This window comes from Hyalella azteca, unplaced genomic scaffold, assembly GCF_000764305.2.
Source record: "Hyalella azteca isolate HAZT.00-mixed unplaced genomic scaffold, Hazt_2.0.2 contig6145, whole genome shotgun sequence".
In the NCBI taxonomy this organism is placed as follows: domain Eukaryota; kingdom Metazoa; phylum Arthropoda; class Malacostraca; order Amphipoda; family Hyalellidae; genus Hyalella; species Hyalella azteca.
This window is the reverse complement of record NW_025936313.1, coordinates 110,435-126,284: the sequence shown is the minus strand read 5'-3', so window position 1 is coordinate 126,284 and position 15,850 is coordinate 110,435. Positions and strand designations below refer to the sequence as shown.

At 35.3% G+C, this 15,850-nt stretch overlaps 1 protein-coding gene across 1 annotated transcript; it reads right to left on the bottom strand.

The window, feature by feature from the left end:
• Positions 1–841: 841 nt before the first annotated feature.
• LOC108673181 (zinc finger matrin-type protein 2-like) lies at positions 842–15,571 on the bottom strand. The gene is made up of 6 exons (XM_018160970.2): positions 15,488–15,571; positions 3,200–3,403; positions 2,391–2,481; positions 1,988–2,117; positions 1,209–1,282; positions 842–975 (listed from the first exon to the last, which is right to left on the bottom strand). Exons 2-6 carry the CDS (start codon positions 3,218–3,220, stop codon positions 842–844), a joined length of 450 nt encoding a protein of 149 aa, XP_018016459.1. The 5' UTR covers positions 3,221–3,403; positions 15,488–15,571.
• Between the last annotated feature and the right edge of the window lie 279 nt (positions 15,572–15,850).

The window sequence follows — 15,850 nt, the reverse complement described above, 5'->3', positions numbered from 1 at the left end:
ACCACACTGCGTTTCCAAACTCTAGGTTCGGACGTACAACAGCGACAAACTACAGCTTCATCGCTTCTGCATCTATATACTCGTAGGAGCGTCTGATCAGTACAAGTCGTTGATTGCTTTAATAACTTGAGCTTCAATATGCTTAGAAAATTTAAACTCAATGTCGACATTAACTCCTGAATCTTTTTCCATTGTCGACTTCGACATTATCACTCTGTCGTTGCAACCACGTCTTCTTATACTGTAATCTTGCTGTTCATTATTCTTGCCAAGGCGAATTACTTTACATTTGTCAGCGTTAAAACGCAGCTGCCACTTGCCACTCCCACTTACCGCAGCTAGTTTAGAAGGGAGACGAGTGCTTCCTTCGAACCTCGTCTGGTTGATGTAATATTTCATAATTTGCCAGACGATGCTGGGCCATTTCATACACGGCTTCTTTACTGGAGGCGGGTTTGTCTGATTCAGGCGGGTGGCTTGAAGCCGAAAATGTGATAGTTGGAAGCTACGTTAATGCAGGAAGGGATCATGTAAATTCATGCAGCTCTGGGCAGATTTAGTCTCTGATTAGAACTCCTTTTCTACAACTGTAAAGCCTATTCAATTTTTGTATCTATCTATGCGAAATTGTTTCATATTCGTAGTTACTTCTACCAGCACATCTCCAAGCTCTTGCTCGACGTAATCACAACCAAGATAATTGAAGACAAGGGTGGTAGAAATATGAAACAATTGAAATTTACACGAATATATTTCGATAAAAAAAAACGGTGCTTATTTTATGTACATATTATTGAACACAATCCAGACTTTTTGCTAGATCCGAAAGCTCCGAATCCCATTAATTTAATCGCTGCTCTACATCGTACTGCTGCTCCTTCTCTTCCATTTTTCTCTTATTCATTTCAAAACGTTTTTTGACCTGGTCCAGAGAGGAACGCTCCACTTCCATAGACATTCCAAGCTTTCTCTGATCTGGAACAAATGAAACAGGTTTTGACATAAACACAAGAAATGAAAAAACTGAATTTTCCTAGAGAAAAATTTCATTATTAGTATGCAAAAAAATGTTTTTCATACTGCTGAACTTTATACGAGAAAAATATGTGAATAAACGGATCTTTTTCATTCAGTAAATACAGTTTAAAAGTTTCAAGTAATAAACGAGGCCTTTCAAACAATGAGAAAAATATGGACTATAAACTTACGTTTTATGCCATTGATGTGATCAAGGAAATTGATGGATTCTTTAACGACGCAGTCACATACATTGCAGTAATATCTGAAAAGGAGAAATTTTTCTTAAAATTTCGATCTAGAATTGCCTAAAGGTGTAAATGTACAGGTGCAAACAAAATATATTTGTGAATAGAAAAATCACATCTGATAAATTTTAAGAAATATACAGCGCTCATGCAGATGAATTGTGCATTTAATCTGGAGAAGTAACCAACAGTGAAGTTAGAATGGTGTGAATACATAGTAGTTATACAAACAATATTGAGATGTTGAATGAAGAAAAATATATACCTATATATACAGGGTATGTACCGGTATTTAGAAAAAAATTTCCACGACTGTTCCATGACCTGGTTCTAGTGAATGTTAACTGAAAAGAGAGTAGTCAGCGCGGCAGAACCAAACTTTGCCAGAACATGTACATGATGTGTATCAAACCTATGCATCCACAGGTATATTTATTTGATCTTACAATTTTATTGTGAATTCATTTTTCTCTGCTGGTTCCAAATGGAACCACTCGGCATTAATGGGTTAACACACGCAGCACAGAAAAAGGCAGATTATATATTTCAACACCTTATGGCTAAATGTAGCCATAAAAATTCACAAAATAATCACTCAACAATAAAGAATCTGAAAAATATTTAAACTTTTTGATCAGTCAATAAATAGTCTCCTAAAAAACAATGTCATGTTTGTGTTACATGAGAGACCATAAAGACGTCTTGAAACAAGTTATTCTTACCCTGCAGACTGAGATGTTGGAGTTGCTCTTGTGATAAACTGACTCTTGCCAAGCCTGGAGTTGAGGTCAATGTTGTAGTCTCGCTGCTTGAGCGTCTCACGCTTTACAGGGGCTCTTCTTGCTTCATAGCCTGAAAGTATATGAAATTGACTTTATATATTTGTATATACAGATTCTTTACTTTGAAAGTTAATTTAAGAAGAAAAAATCCAGTTAGATAGGTTATTAATGTTCTAAAATTAGGTATTTTATAAGATACATTTCAGGTATACCAGTCAGGTACATTCTTCAGAAATTTCAATAAGAAGTATAAAGTATAAATGAAATATAAATCAATAAAATGTTAAATGCTGGAATAATAATCCTAATTGTATTTTTACAGGCATTTGTCAGAAATACTTGCCTAATGCTTCACATTGCTCTGCACGCAGCCGCTTCCTAGCAAGCTCTTCATATTGATCTCTGTCCCACTTGCGTCTGAAGTCTCCACCAGACTGAAATGTTAAGAGATAAAGTACATTAACATGAGCACAAAACATTCATATTGCACAATAACTACTATTGAAAGACCAAAATGAAGTCATAGTGTATTACTGTGAAGAGGAATGGGACTGATGCTGTGATGTTGATAGCATATTTATTAAATCGTGACATCATTAGCATTTACATGACATTAAATTAAATCTTCATAAACAACTTTTAAAATTATATATTATTTGCTGCATTGCAGTTTGTTTCTGATTAAAATTTAATTAGATGACAACCTGAACTAGAAATAACATAGAAGTTTTATGAATAGAGTAAAAGCAGAGGATTCTACAAACCTGTAACAAGCTAAGTAACTTTTTATCATAAATAAAATGCAAAAAATATACTTTAGACAAGCATATATTGTAACATTTATTGAATGGCACTGGACACAGAGGAGTGACAACTTCTGTGCTATTGATGGCTGACATAAAAGAAAAGGTTTAACAGCATACAAATGTAGGAACTTTTTAGCAAAGTTTTATGAAATGCAAATTTGACCAGAAGGCAAGAAAAAAATCTATACAATATCTGATGAAAAAACCATACAGGTACCATCATATTTTTGAGGCTCAAGCTATTTTACTTGAGTAGTAAATGCCTTAAAAACACTTCTGAACTTATATTGCATGCCACAGTTATTACATTACAGTTCAACTATCAACATTAGGTATAGATACTTACAAAACTGGAGCCAGATGCCATTGTGTGTTAGTGAAGTGAAGAGATCTCTTCTTTTAAACCAATATAAAATATATTATTCAATAACCAATTTTAGAAAGTCAATGTTAAGACTTGAACCGTCACACTTGAATGTACGCTCTGGTGTGTAATCCTCTGACACGTTAAGGTCTTCAGCAAGGGCCAAGAGGCAAGACAGAATTTAGCCTGCAAAAAGAGAAGAAAAATAAGTTACTTTATAGGTTTTAAATTACAAAATGCTAAGATTTATTAATCAATTTCATGCAAGGATTTGTAATTTTCATAAATAAACCAACATCCATGATAAACAGTTTAGTTACTTATAAGGAAATATGTTTATACAAAATCAGGCCAAAATCCCTTGCTACAGCAATACTATCTATCACACATTTCCTTCGTGAGGGATTTTTTAACGAGCAATTAGGCTTTATACAGGGTGTCCCAGAATTAACTGACCCTTTTAATTTGTTAATAAATAAAAAACTAAGAACGTTATGAAGTTGAAACTTGTTTTATTTAAAAGAAGAACATTTTTATGGTAATATTATATCCTAGTTTTTAAATATAATATCTTTTAAATGCACACCACAATTGTTTTGAGAAAATAGGGCTCTTCTCTTCGTTGCTTTCATAACCTTCATTAGTAATTCTGGCAAAAAATTAGGTTTTTTTTTTCATTAGAAAAAATTTTTTTTTTTTGAAGGACTGATTCTTCTTTTGAAATGGATCCTGTAATCATATGAACTTCTGTTATTGACATCGTCCTGATGTAGGTTTACAGAATTTTCGTTCTTTCTTCTTTGCTGTAGCGAATCATGATGAAAATTTAAGGCTTGATAATTAAACACAAATTTAGCAAGCTATACAGGATAATGACATAACTATGATACAATATTACCATAAAAATGTTCTTCTTTTAAATAAAACAAGTTTCAACTTCATAACGTTCTTAGTTTTTTATTTATTAACAAATTAAAAGGGTCAGTTAATTCTGGTACACCCTGTAGTTTAAATATTGATAGGAAAATATTCCCAAGTTGTGCTCAATGAAATAATTGGCTAAGAAATTACATACTAAAAAAATATAACTCAGTACCGTATTCAGTGTAGTGAGTGACAGAGAGCGCATTTTCTCATTGACAAAAAACGTGAAGTCACAGACGGATGGATGGACAGACAGACATGGCGAGCACAATAGAGCATTTTTTCCATAAACAAGAAAATGCGATACAAATTTTTTTAATTTGATATAATTCCCTTTGAAAGCCATTATGAATACACTTTTTAATGCAGAGAGTTAGCTGTTAAGAGCATTGCATGGGACTTCCAAGTTCAAATCCATGGGACTTCAAGTTTAAATTCAAAAAGTTATACCATCCCTTTGCCAAAAATTAGCCCTGCCTAAACTGTAGTCTTGCATTGCCACAGCCACAGAAAAGCTTGCTGTCTATGTATGTTTTTAGAGAAGTAGTGTGGTACAGAATAAATTATGCTCTTTATTGCCAGCGCTAATCAAAGAAATGAACCATCCAGGCTAAAAAATTCTGCTAATAGGTGCCTTACACCAAGATAAGATCTGCAGCATTCCCCAAAGCTTGTCAATATAAGTAGTTTGTATATAGTTCAGTTTGGCTTACATGCATGTAAATTGGACTCGCATGCCAATGTAAATTTAGCTTCAAAATAGCTATGTCAAAAATGTTTAGTTAGGTATTCTTTTTGTTGCTAAGAGATACCGTCAAATGGGGTAATAAGGGATGGTTTTGAGTGTTTTTTGGTAACAACTTCTTACCATAAAACATTTACTAAACAAATTTAGGCTCATTTCTTCGCAAGGGCTATTATATGGCATATAAAAAAAAGTGTCCCAAATTACCCCTGTGAATGGGTTAATCTAGGACAATTGAAATAAAACTTAATTTTAAAATGTTTGAAGCATGCAAAGTGTACTAATCCATTACAAATACTACTCTGAAGTCCTCCCCTTATTTTGTAGATGAAGGAAATGTAGAATATATGACATTTTCTGTGGGTTTTACTCATTTTTCCTTCATTGATTAGATATTACCAAATCCATAAACATGCCATTGAGCATTTACAATGACCTTGTCCACTGCAAACTTCATATTGTCAGCTGTATAGAATTTCTTCTGTATCTGCAAGCTTACAGGACGGCTTGTCATTTGATACCATTTTAATTGGGTTGAGTGAATTCACTTTAAGAAAAAAATATTGTAAAAAACATACTGAAACGGAAAGGAATATTTTAGTGACAACCATCATATTTTTTTTGAAAAATAAATCATAGTTTAGGTTAATTACTTTCCATTCTATTTTGCCCAGCCAACACCTGTGCAGCTTTGATGAAGCAAAATATTTTAATATGGCAAATATTATTTTGCTCCAGACCTTAGCAGAGGTGCTTTTCCAAAATCTCACTTTTCACACTTGTTTCAGGGATTTTTCAGAGGTTGTAAATGTATGCTTTCTTAACTTGCTTTATGCTACATACAGGGTTTGTACCAGTAGTTTGAAAAAAAAAATTCCATGACTTTTCCATGACTCTCCATGGCCATCAATATAATTTTGCAAGACTTGTATAAGACAGGTTTAGCATGACTGAAAGACTAACTGTGCATATTCTTTCATCTCCTACAGTTGATAAATAGCAAACATGTAAATGCATACAGCAGGCAGATATAGAGGTACAGAAATGAAACAAATTGGAAAATGAAGCCCAGACTTTTATTATTATGAATTCAATAGTGTCAAATCGCAACAAATATTGAGTAATGCACACAAGATTGTACATGATAATGTCTGGTCAATACAGTTCAGAACACTCTTCAACACCACCACCCTAACATTCAACTGGCAGCAATTTCATCAACTTTTTCTTTAATATTCAGATCAAGAGTGTCTAGCTCCTGTTGCTTTATTTGCAAAGATAGCCTCATAGCGTTAAACTTTTCTATAATTTTAAAATCCCCCTTTCTCTCCATTGCTTCTGCATATTCATCTGCTGCTTGCTCAAGTGCCTCGATGCCCTCTTCCTTACGCCTTTTCTCCTTCAGTTCATTTATCTCATCCAACAGAGCCTTGCCTTCCTCTTCTGGGTTTTCTGGGCCTTTGCATTCTGCTCTTTCTCTTCTGTCAAATAATTATTGTAGGCTGTTTTGGCACTGCCAGCTGCAAGCAGCATTTTCTTGGTGATGGTCATCTTGTCCAGGCCACCACGTGCGACATGACCAACCACAGCATGCAGGGCAACCACTGGTTGCTCTTTCATATTGTGTGTCATGATTTCCTTGTTGAACGAAAACCCTCTTAATTAACCATGGCTTGGCCATGAGACAGAAACATGAGTTTATTTTGTGCTATGAAAGTACCCAAAATAATTAAATAAATAACACACACACAAATCTATAATTTTGTCACTTATCAATCACGGCTCCATAAGCAAACGTGCATGTCTAGCTGCTTCTTTTGAAGTTCTTCATTAAGTGGCTCGTCGAAAAGCAGCACTAAGTTGTCAGCAGCATGAGCATTTTGCTTCAGCAAATCCAAAAGGCAAGGTCTCAAGCTGAAAGCGGCGATATATCTTGCCTTGGTTTTGCTGAGTGAAAACTTGTTACCTATCAAACTCAGGAAACATGCAGCAGAATAAATCACTTATGCCAATGTTGCTATGAAAAGAAAAGTGAGATATCACCATTTTCAATGTCCACTAAATTTCAGATGTCTTAACTTCTTTTGTTACAAAGCTGGTAGGTTCGCCATTGTGGTTGGCTTTGGCAGTGGATACAGGCTTGCTCCCCGTCTCTACATTCACAGTAGCAGTAGGCTGATTTTTGAGCAAGAAACTGCAGTAGCATTGCTGTCAGCAGACTGCAAATCGCAAATGCGTGACTGCGCTTTGCTCATCTCTTCACTGGGTTGCTTAGTTAACTTTGTGTGTTTGCTGCCTTTGGCATGATTCTTCAAAGCTGCTTCCCCCATATTTGACACGGCAGTCTTTTGAGCACAAATTACATATAGCCATACCTTTATGCTTTGGATGGCAAGCAAGCCAGTCATGATAAGCTTCTATTCTTAACCACAAGTCATGAAATTTACACTTTCCATGCATGGTGATGTACAAATTACACGCTGAAGATGGAATGCTGCCACTGCAGATCAAAAAGTTGTTGAATGCAACCGAGCTAACGTGATTGGCTCTCCAATCAGAATGCATGAAACAAGAGACTGGCGCAATCACCTGTTTCATGCGTGCCAATCGGAATGCAGGAAACAAGAGACTGCACAAACAGTTAACACACGCAGCACAGAAAAACACTCCTCTTTTCTTCTTTTATTTGCAAATTCCATGACTTTCCATAACCTGAAATGAAATCCAATGACTTTCCAGGCCTGGAAAATGAAAAATCAAATTCCATGACTTTCCAGGTTTTCCATGACCAGTACAAACCCTGTACATAGATAATAAAATTGTTGAACTTTACGCTACTTTTTTAGTTTTGCAAGATTTCAATTAGTTTGGCTGCTACATTTCTACAAAATGAGGGACAACTGTCCCGATTTACCCTGCCCGTCCCTCACTATCCTGTTTGACGGTACTCATAGCAAAAATCATTTACTTATGGATAAACAACTATAGTCAAGACAACAACTCAAGACAAGCGTCACAGAGATCCAAATGCAGTCAGTAAATTGCGTGGCCTTGAGACTAGTGGCAGCCTCTCATAAGCTAAGTGTACACTTTGGCATAGCCATAGCGGTGTGAGGTGCAATGTGGCAGGCCTTCTAACAGGGCTGGAAAAGTCCTATTTTTTTCTGAAACATTGTGGCTCTAATATCATATAATTCCAGTGGGTATGAAATCTCGTGGCTCTAATGTCATAAATTTTTGTTTGATTGAAAAAATTGCAGTTTGCACTTCGCTAACATATTGTTTAATAAAACTGTCAACTCCCACAATCCACAGTACCTATATATACTTCAATGCTCCCGCCAAAATAACATGCAGAATGTAATAAGTCAACTCAAAACATTTCCTCCATGAAGATTGCGTAGTTGTGGTTACGTCAAAATGGTCATACTGCATTGTCACTTATACAGTTGCCACTCAAGTGTAGAGTGTAGACAAATGCTAGGGACTGTTTTTTGTATGGGACTTTATAAATAACATGGGCCTTCGTATGCATGGGAGTGATGAGACTTATTGAATAACAAGTTTGCGGGTCATAAATGTTTTTTTTTTCACGGCCAAGATATGGAAGCCACAGCTTGAAGAAATAGAAACATGGCTGGCAAACCCATGAAGCCACGGTTTGAAGAAATAGAATCACAGCTGGCAAACCCATAAAGCCATGGTTTGAAGAAATAGAATCACAGCCGGCAAACCCATAAAGCCGTGGCTTGAAGAAATGGAAACATGGCTGGCAAACCCATGAAGCCACGGCTCGAAGAAATGGAAACACGGCTGGCAAACCCATGAAGCCAAGGCTGGAAAAATCTAGTCACGGCTTGCCAAGTAGATATATTCCATACCTGCCTTCCAATACATTTTGTTATATAAATGTGAGAATAAAATACCTATCAAGCATTCCATGCTGAAGTAAATGAATATCTAAAACCTTTGATAACATTCATCATTAGCACTATATTTAGCAGCCTGCAATGCGCAATCACACCAATCATGGCTTGGGCTTTTCAAGCTTGATTAATTTTACCCATTCTTATGAAGTAGACCTAATGAGTTACCTATGGCCTTTGCCTAATTTTCATAATAAAATGACAGCATGTTTGGCTTGAAATTTTATTAAATATCTATATATATACTTAATACACCTAAATTTTTAGAAAATTCTGCATAATTATCTTGCTTGGAAGTTGGAACGATGGCAGTTTACAGTTTTCCATATAATTCTCATGGGTCATGGCACATGGAATGGATTCAGATTAGATCTATATATTTGTCTATAATAAAAAGCCCTAGTATCTATATCAGAATAAACTTCAATGATTTTCATACTGGAAGAAATTCAGGAGAAAAAGGAATAGGTATAAATTGAATAGATAAATTTGAATTATATTATAGATAAACTTAAATTATATATTATTTATAATAACATGAAACTACCATCAACCGGGGCTACTCGGGACGGTTTTGAGCGTTTTTTGTTAATAACTTCTTACCATGAAATATTTCATAAACAAGTTTAGTTAGGCTCATTTTATAGCTCTTTGTGAGGGCTATCGAATGGCATCTTCAAAAAAATTCCATATGCTATTCGTAAGGTGCCAGAAGCAAAAAAAGAGTGTCCCGAGTAGCCCCATCGAACGGGGCTACTTGGGACACGTGGAGTAAAACTTCATTTTAAAATATTTGAAGCATGCAGAGTGTACTCATCCATTACTAACAGTACTCTGAAGTCCTCCTCTTTCATTGTAGATGATGTAAAGGTAGAATAAATGACATTTTTTGTGATTTTCACTCGTTTTTCCTTTATTGATATGATATTACCATACACATTACCATATTATTGATGCGATATTACCATATTATTGATGCGATATTACCATATCCATGAACATGCCATTGAGCATTTACAACAACCTTGTCCACTGCAAGCTTCATATCAGCAGCCTTATAGCATTTTTTTGTATCTGTTAGCTTACAGGAATTCAGTATGGAATTCTGTATAGGTAATATATTATCATGTTAACAAAAGAAAATGTATAAAAAAATTTACCACCTTACACCTTCCACCGAAGTGACAATTGATACTCAATTACTCATACTCTTACACTGAGCTCGTCAGAAACTGCGGACACCCGGACAGCTGCACGTCCTCTAACTCGCTTGTGTGTGGTTCAAAAACCGATAAAAAGTAGGCAACTCTTCCCTCCAATACATCACTAGTCGTGTATCCGTATCGACAAATTTTGTAATGAATATGTTCCAAAATAAAAAAGAAAAATTCCGTAACTTTCGCAGAAAATTCTCACGATTTCACCAATACCAACAAAGTTCTCGAATTCACATGGAATGATGGGATAAACTGATAATCTTTCACGGCGTATGGCAACATTGTGTTGACTGTTGACATTAGACAAGACGGTGTCAGACACCTTGTTTTGGTCTTGTAAAGTTCAATTTCATAATAAATAGATTTGATCCACATTTCACAGTGATATTTAAATGATGGAAAATTGTTTCAAAATTTAAACACCAATTGATACGCTTCTAAATACGAATTTATTCATGTTTTCACCCTATAATGTCGAATTTGTCTTAATAACTTCACTTCACTGCAAATCCTGAATGATTTTGTCTCCCATGGCAAGTTTTTGAACATCTTGTGTCTTTTAGAAAACATTGGTTGTTTATAAGCAGTAATTATTTTATTTTAATGAACCAAAGAAAGTTTAGTCATCGAAATGACAAAATCATCAAAGTTAAAATATTAAGTTATATGAGTGAGATCATCAATTATCAAAGAAGCTGTAAGAAAAAAATTGTTGTTTTTGATGTAAAAGAATGTTTTTAATTTAAAAGAAATGCAATACTTGATTTTCAGAAATACGATGCAAAAATTAATGATCCCTATTAGAATTCAACAGACGCGACTCATTCAGAATTAAATTGAAAAAGTTGGTACCGATTTGAAATTTATGATTTTACAAATTGCTTAATTGAACGCACTGCAGAAATTCAAGATCACCTATGAGTATGAATTTAAGTCTCATGACTGGAGATCTCAAAATTTATTGTACTACCACGTATGTTTGATACATAAGCTTTTTGATGAACAGAGTTTATTTAGGTTCTATTGACTGTAATAGGTAGAACGATGCGACATATTTGCGGCCATCCAACGATCGGTTGACGGCTTTGACTCTTGATACCACTGTACAAATATTGCGGTGGACACATCTTCCAGAAGTTTCAATGCAAAGATTCTTATTTAAAGGATAATAAATCGATTCGTAGCTGTTTACTCGAATTACTCCCACCTATAGATATAAATGAACCTTATTCAATTTATTTTAAACGTTTTTCATGAATTCGCATTAAAATATTTATTTTGAAATCAACCATGTCAAAGTAACGAAATAATTTGTTATAGTTTTAGGCTTCCGAAAATATTTCAAATCTCTATCAGAAATATCATAATTTATCATTCTCTTGCATTGACTATATTAACGTTATGATCTGTGCCGCCGCTGCCGCGATCGTCATTTGTTTTCGAAGTTGCATGCCGGGCGACTGCTTTTGTTGTTCTATGTATTCTTGCTCCCATGAATTGCGTGTTTAGTGTATGCATCATCGAAAAGTCTGCTTGACAGCATAGTCACGGTAGCTGTAATTACTTTATTAAGTTTACTTCTTTGCAGTCATATTAAGAGACAAATCTTTAACAAACTAATACTTTGTATAATTTTAATTGTTGAGTGAAAGCTGCGCCTGCAGCCTTGCTGGCACGCAACATTTCCAAGTGAATTACCTTATAGAAACTTAGCATACCCATACGTGTTTTAAGCCTATAAGAAGTTCATTTTTTTGCCTCAAATATAGTCAAATGGGGTAAGACAGGATCGTAGCCTTCATGGGGTAAGAAAGGACCGGCCCATGGCATGCATTATAATTGCACTGAATTTAAAATGATGGAAGAATATGTTAGAGCAATCATTGCCTGTCATTTCAGTGTTTGTTTCAACCCTCTTCTGCAAATAATGAATTTTTGGTTAATTTTCAAAGAAAACCTATGTAAAGAAGGGTCACAAAATAGTTAACCCTGTTTGGGAAATAAGCTGTGTCTGATTACAAAAAATTTTTTGGCCAGGTTTGTGGATGTAGGCAAGTAACCTCAAGTAACAAGCAACTTTTGAGACATACTAGGCATTCGTACCTGCTACCATCACTGCCTGACATGTATTCTAAAATGGGGTAAAAAAGGACCGGACATGGGGTAAGACGGGACCACTAAATGATCCTGTTTTACCCCACAAGTGGTCCTATCTTACCCCACAAATGGTCCTGTCTTACCCCACAAATGGTCCTCTTTTACCCTATAGTTTATCAAAAATAGCTTTTAAATGAATATATTATTGTGCATAAGTATACATGGAGTATTTTGGTCAAAATTTTTATCTTTTGCTTAAAATAACCATTCTAACTTGTTAGCTTTTTTAATTAGATAAATTTAGCATACTATTGTGAATTGCATCATGGGGATGGAGAAAATAGGGATGTCTCTTCCCATTAGTGAGCTGCAGAACAATGTGCAAGAGTGGTTGGGGGAAAATCATTGTGTGAAACATAAAAAATAATTATTATCACAATTTTGTGAGAGGGCATGGGCTATGTTTGAAGAAGTGCACCACAAATGAAGTTAGCAAGAAAACCATGACATCTGACACTTAAGTTATTATCCATTGGTTTTATTACCAATTTGATAAATTTTCAGGCAATGACACTAATGGAATATACATGTAAAATGTGGCAGTGCTCTACAATGAATCAAAGCCAACCTACTATTTCTATGCTTAACGAAGTTTTCTCGTGGCAAAATCTCCAATGTGACTGCTATTAGAGTTGACTTCCTGCAAAACAAAATGGTAACAAGTGGTTGTTTGATCAAATAATGTGTTTCTAGATGGATAATATTGAATATCAGATTTATATTTTTACTAAAAACCTTGTAACCTAAGAATTATCTGTTGGTCCTGTCTTACCCCAGCCTGGTCCCATCTTACCCCAATGGGGTAAGATGGGACCAGCTCACTTTTTTTAATCTGTACAGAAAACTGTGTTGCATGCAAAAAGTCTGAGTTGTAGCTTTGAAGCCCATTGCATAACCACACCTTGTGATGAGTTTAGGATTTTTTAGTTATTCATGGTATAGATGCTACATGCCTGTTAGTGATTTTGGTCCTGTCTTACCCCATCTGACTATAATGTACCTATCGAAAAACTGGTGTAGGTGTATCGGGAATAATATATGAAGGGTCAATATTAGAATTCCATCCTGTACAGGATGGCTTGTAATTTCACACCATTTTAATTGGGTTAAGTGAATTTACTATAAAAAAAAAGATAGTGAAAAACATACCTGAACCAGAAAGGAATGTTTTAGTGACAACCATCATATGTTTTGCAGAAATAAATCATAGTTTATATCAATTACTTTTCATTCTATGATGCCTGGTGCACAATTCTATATATGACATTCTATGCACAATTTTGTGATGACCAATTGTGCACTAATTTTTTGACAAGTGAATTTTTTTTTGCCAAGCGAGGTAAATATAATCAACATTCTTTGTTTTTAATCAAGTTTTTTCTTAACTGGAGCCTTTGCTTACTGAAGTTCTACTGTAAATGCGTTTTTGGAGGTGTCCCGAATAGCCCCGGGGGCCGGGAGGGGTGTCCCGAGAACTTGAGAAGCCCCGCCGTGCGGAAATGACAGCCATTTTTTTGGGGGATTGAGGTATGTAAATTCTGCAAATAAAGTTTTCAAGCTGACACCTGAGTGCAACTTTTATGTAAGTAAAATTTTTTAATATGGCAAATATTTTTTTTACTACAGACCTTAGCAAGTTAGCAGAAGTAACTTTTCAAAATAGCGTTTTTCACCATTTTTTTGAGAAATTTTTCAAAGCTAGTACATAAATGTAGTATTTTTGACTTCCTTTATACTACACAGATTGGAAAAATGTTGAAATTTACACCACTATATTTAGTTTTGCAATATTCCAATTAGCTTTGCTACTAAAACAGTTTTATGCCATGTCAGAGGACTGTCCCGAGTTACCCCGCCAGCCACCACTGCCAACTGCCAAGTAGCCCCAGTTGACGGTAGTCATTCCTTTACATCTCAGGACTCGGGTGAAAGAAATAACCAAACAATTGACCAAATTACCATGCTATGATTAATCTCAAATTTATAAAATGGTCTTCAGATTCTTTCTTGTTTCCTAGCATAGTGGCAAAGCAGAGAGTTTTTTAGATTCTCTCTCAAGTTCATTTGTGAGTCCTATAAGTAGACCAGTAAAGTATCCTGGATACCAGCAGTATCTGAGTATCATACATAAGGAATTGATTTAGGGTAAACGCGGTATATTCCGACACTTTAACTTAAGGACGCGTCGAGAAATGAAAAATTATTAAAAAAAACCGTATGCGTTACGTAAGTTCTGTTGCCTTCACATGACTCTCAAAACACTTCACTACGCGTCAGCAACAATGAAACGTCACAAAATGTTGCCATATTTATTTTCACAGACGTATTTAAAAGTCTCAAACCATAATATTCTTCCTATAAAAACAGTTATTCACTATTTGGTAGAGCCATGTCAACTGTCAAATTTGACACATTGTTCGATGATCTCACCACGTGCCACGTGGCATGCATTGTCTCTCTTTGGATCTCAATATTTTCCCGCTAGATGGCCAAGACCTAGTGTTTTTGCAGTATTTCGACACGCAAATGTATGACGTCACCATTTCAACCATCAATGAATGCATGGAACTAAAACAAAGCTTAATATAAAGGAAAAACTAGAGAAGTGATGGAATTACCTACGATGTCGGAATATACCGCGTTAACCCTATGAGGAAATTATGAATGAGGAAATTAAAAATGAACTGATTCTAAAAAGGCTGTGGTTTGCCACTATGTTTCCTAATAGGCTAGTCCTAGGGGCTAGAGGTACTTTTGGAGTAAAAGAATTTCCAAAATTAAAAAGTTGAACAATTTTTCTCAATAAGATGAGACATGAGAGAAATTCATGGCTACATAATTTACTTACTTCACATTTTCACAAGTTCACAATAGCAAATGTGATGCATAAAAGCTGAAGAATAAAACTTTTCCGAGTTGTATCTTGTATGGAATAAAGAAAAACTGACTGCACAGCACAAAGTAGTGAAAGTACCACTTGGAAATGAAGCCCGTGCAGGACCGCATGATTCGGCATGAATGCTTGATAAACAAAGAGCTCAAGAGAGTTCTGGATGGTTCCAAACTTTAACCTTTGGTGACAAATGCGAATGTGCTAGACTGCTAGCCTAGAGCCCTAGACTAGAGGAATGGCAAAAAAGCTCACATAAATGCTGGCGTCTAGTCGAAATTCTAATTTCAGGTGCAACAAGCCAATTTTTAGTTATTCGGACTTGAAAATTACACTATATTAATTATTAATTAAAGACCTCATGTATTTCAAACACCCTTTTCAGTCAAAATTTCTCGCAAAGAGGCTTACCTGGTAAATTTACTTTGGCCAGATCTGCGTACCAAATGGAAGTAGGAATACGATTAAGATTTTGAATCAACCGCGCAAGACTCGCATTCAGATAGAGACTTTCCGGGTTTCTTTGCGCCGGAAACCTAGCACAAGCGCATGATATAAAATTTGTATTATTTTTAAGTTTGACCTTTCGACATTTAGCTGTACAAATATGTTGCTTTTCTGATTGATTTTTTCATATGAAGCTCATTCGTCCAACAGGACATATATTATTATTTTTTAGTCCATGCTGCACCACGACTAGGGTCTAGGTGCTTGCGTATACGTATGTGCCGTCTGTCAATTTTTTTAATGATTACATTTCAGCAATGTGCTATG

Bases quoted from the DNA above. Each gene is read 5' to 3' on its own strand.
- LOC108673181 (XM_018160970.2), bottom strand. From the start codon at position 3,220: ATGGCATCTGGCTCCAGTTTT. The intron at 2,118-2,390 runs GCAAGTATTTCT...ATATACTTTCAG, and splicing joins AGAGCAATGTGAAGCATTAG to GCTATGAAGCAAGAAGAGCC. The intron at 976-1,208 runs GTAAGTTTATAG...CATTTGTTCCAG, and splicing joins TCACATCAATGGCATAAAAC to ATCAGAGAAAGCTTGGAATG.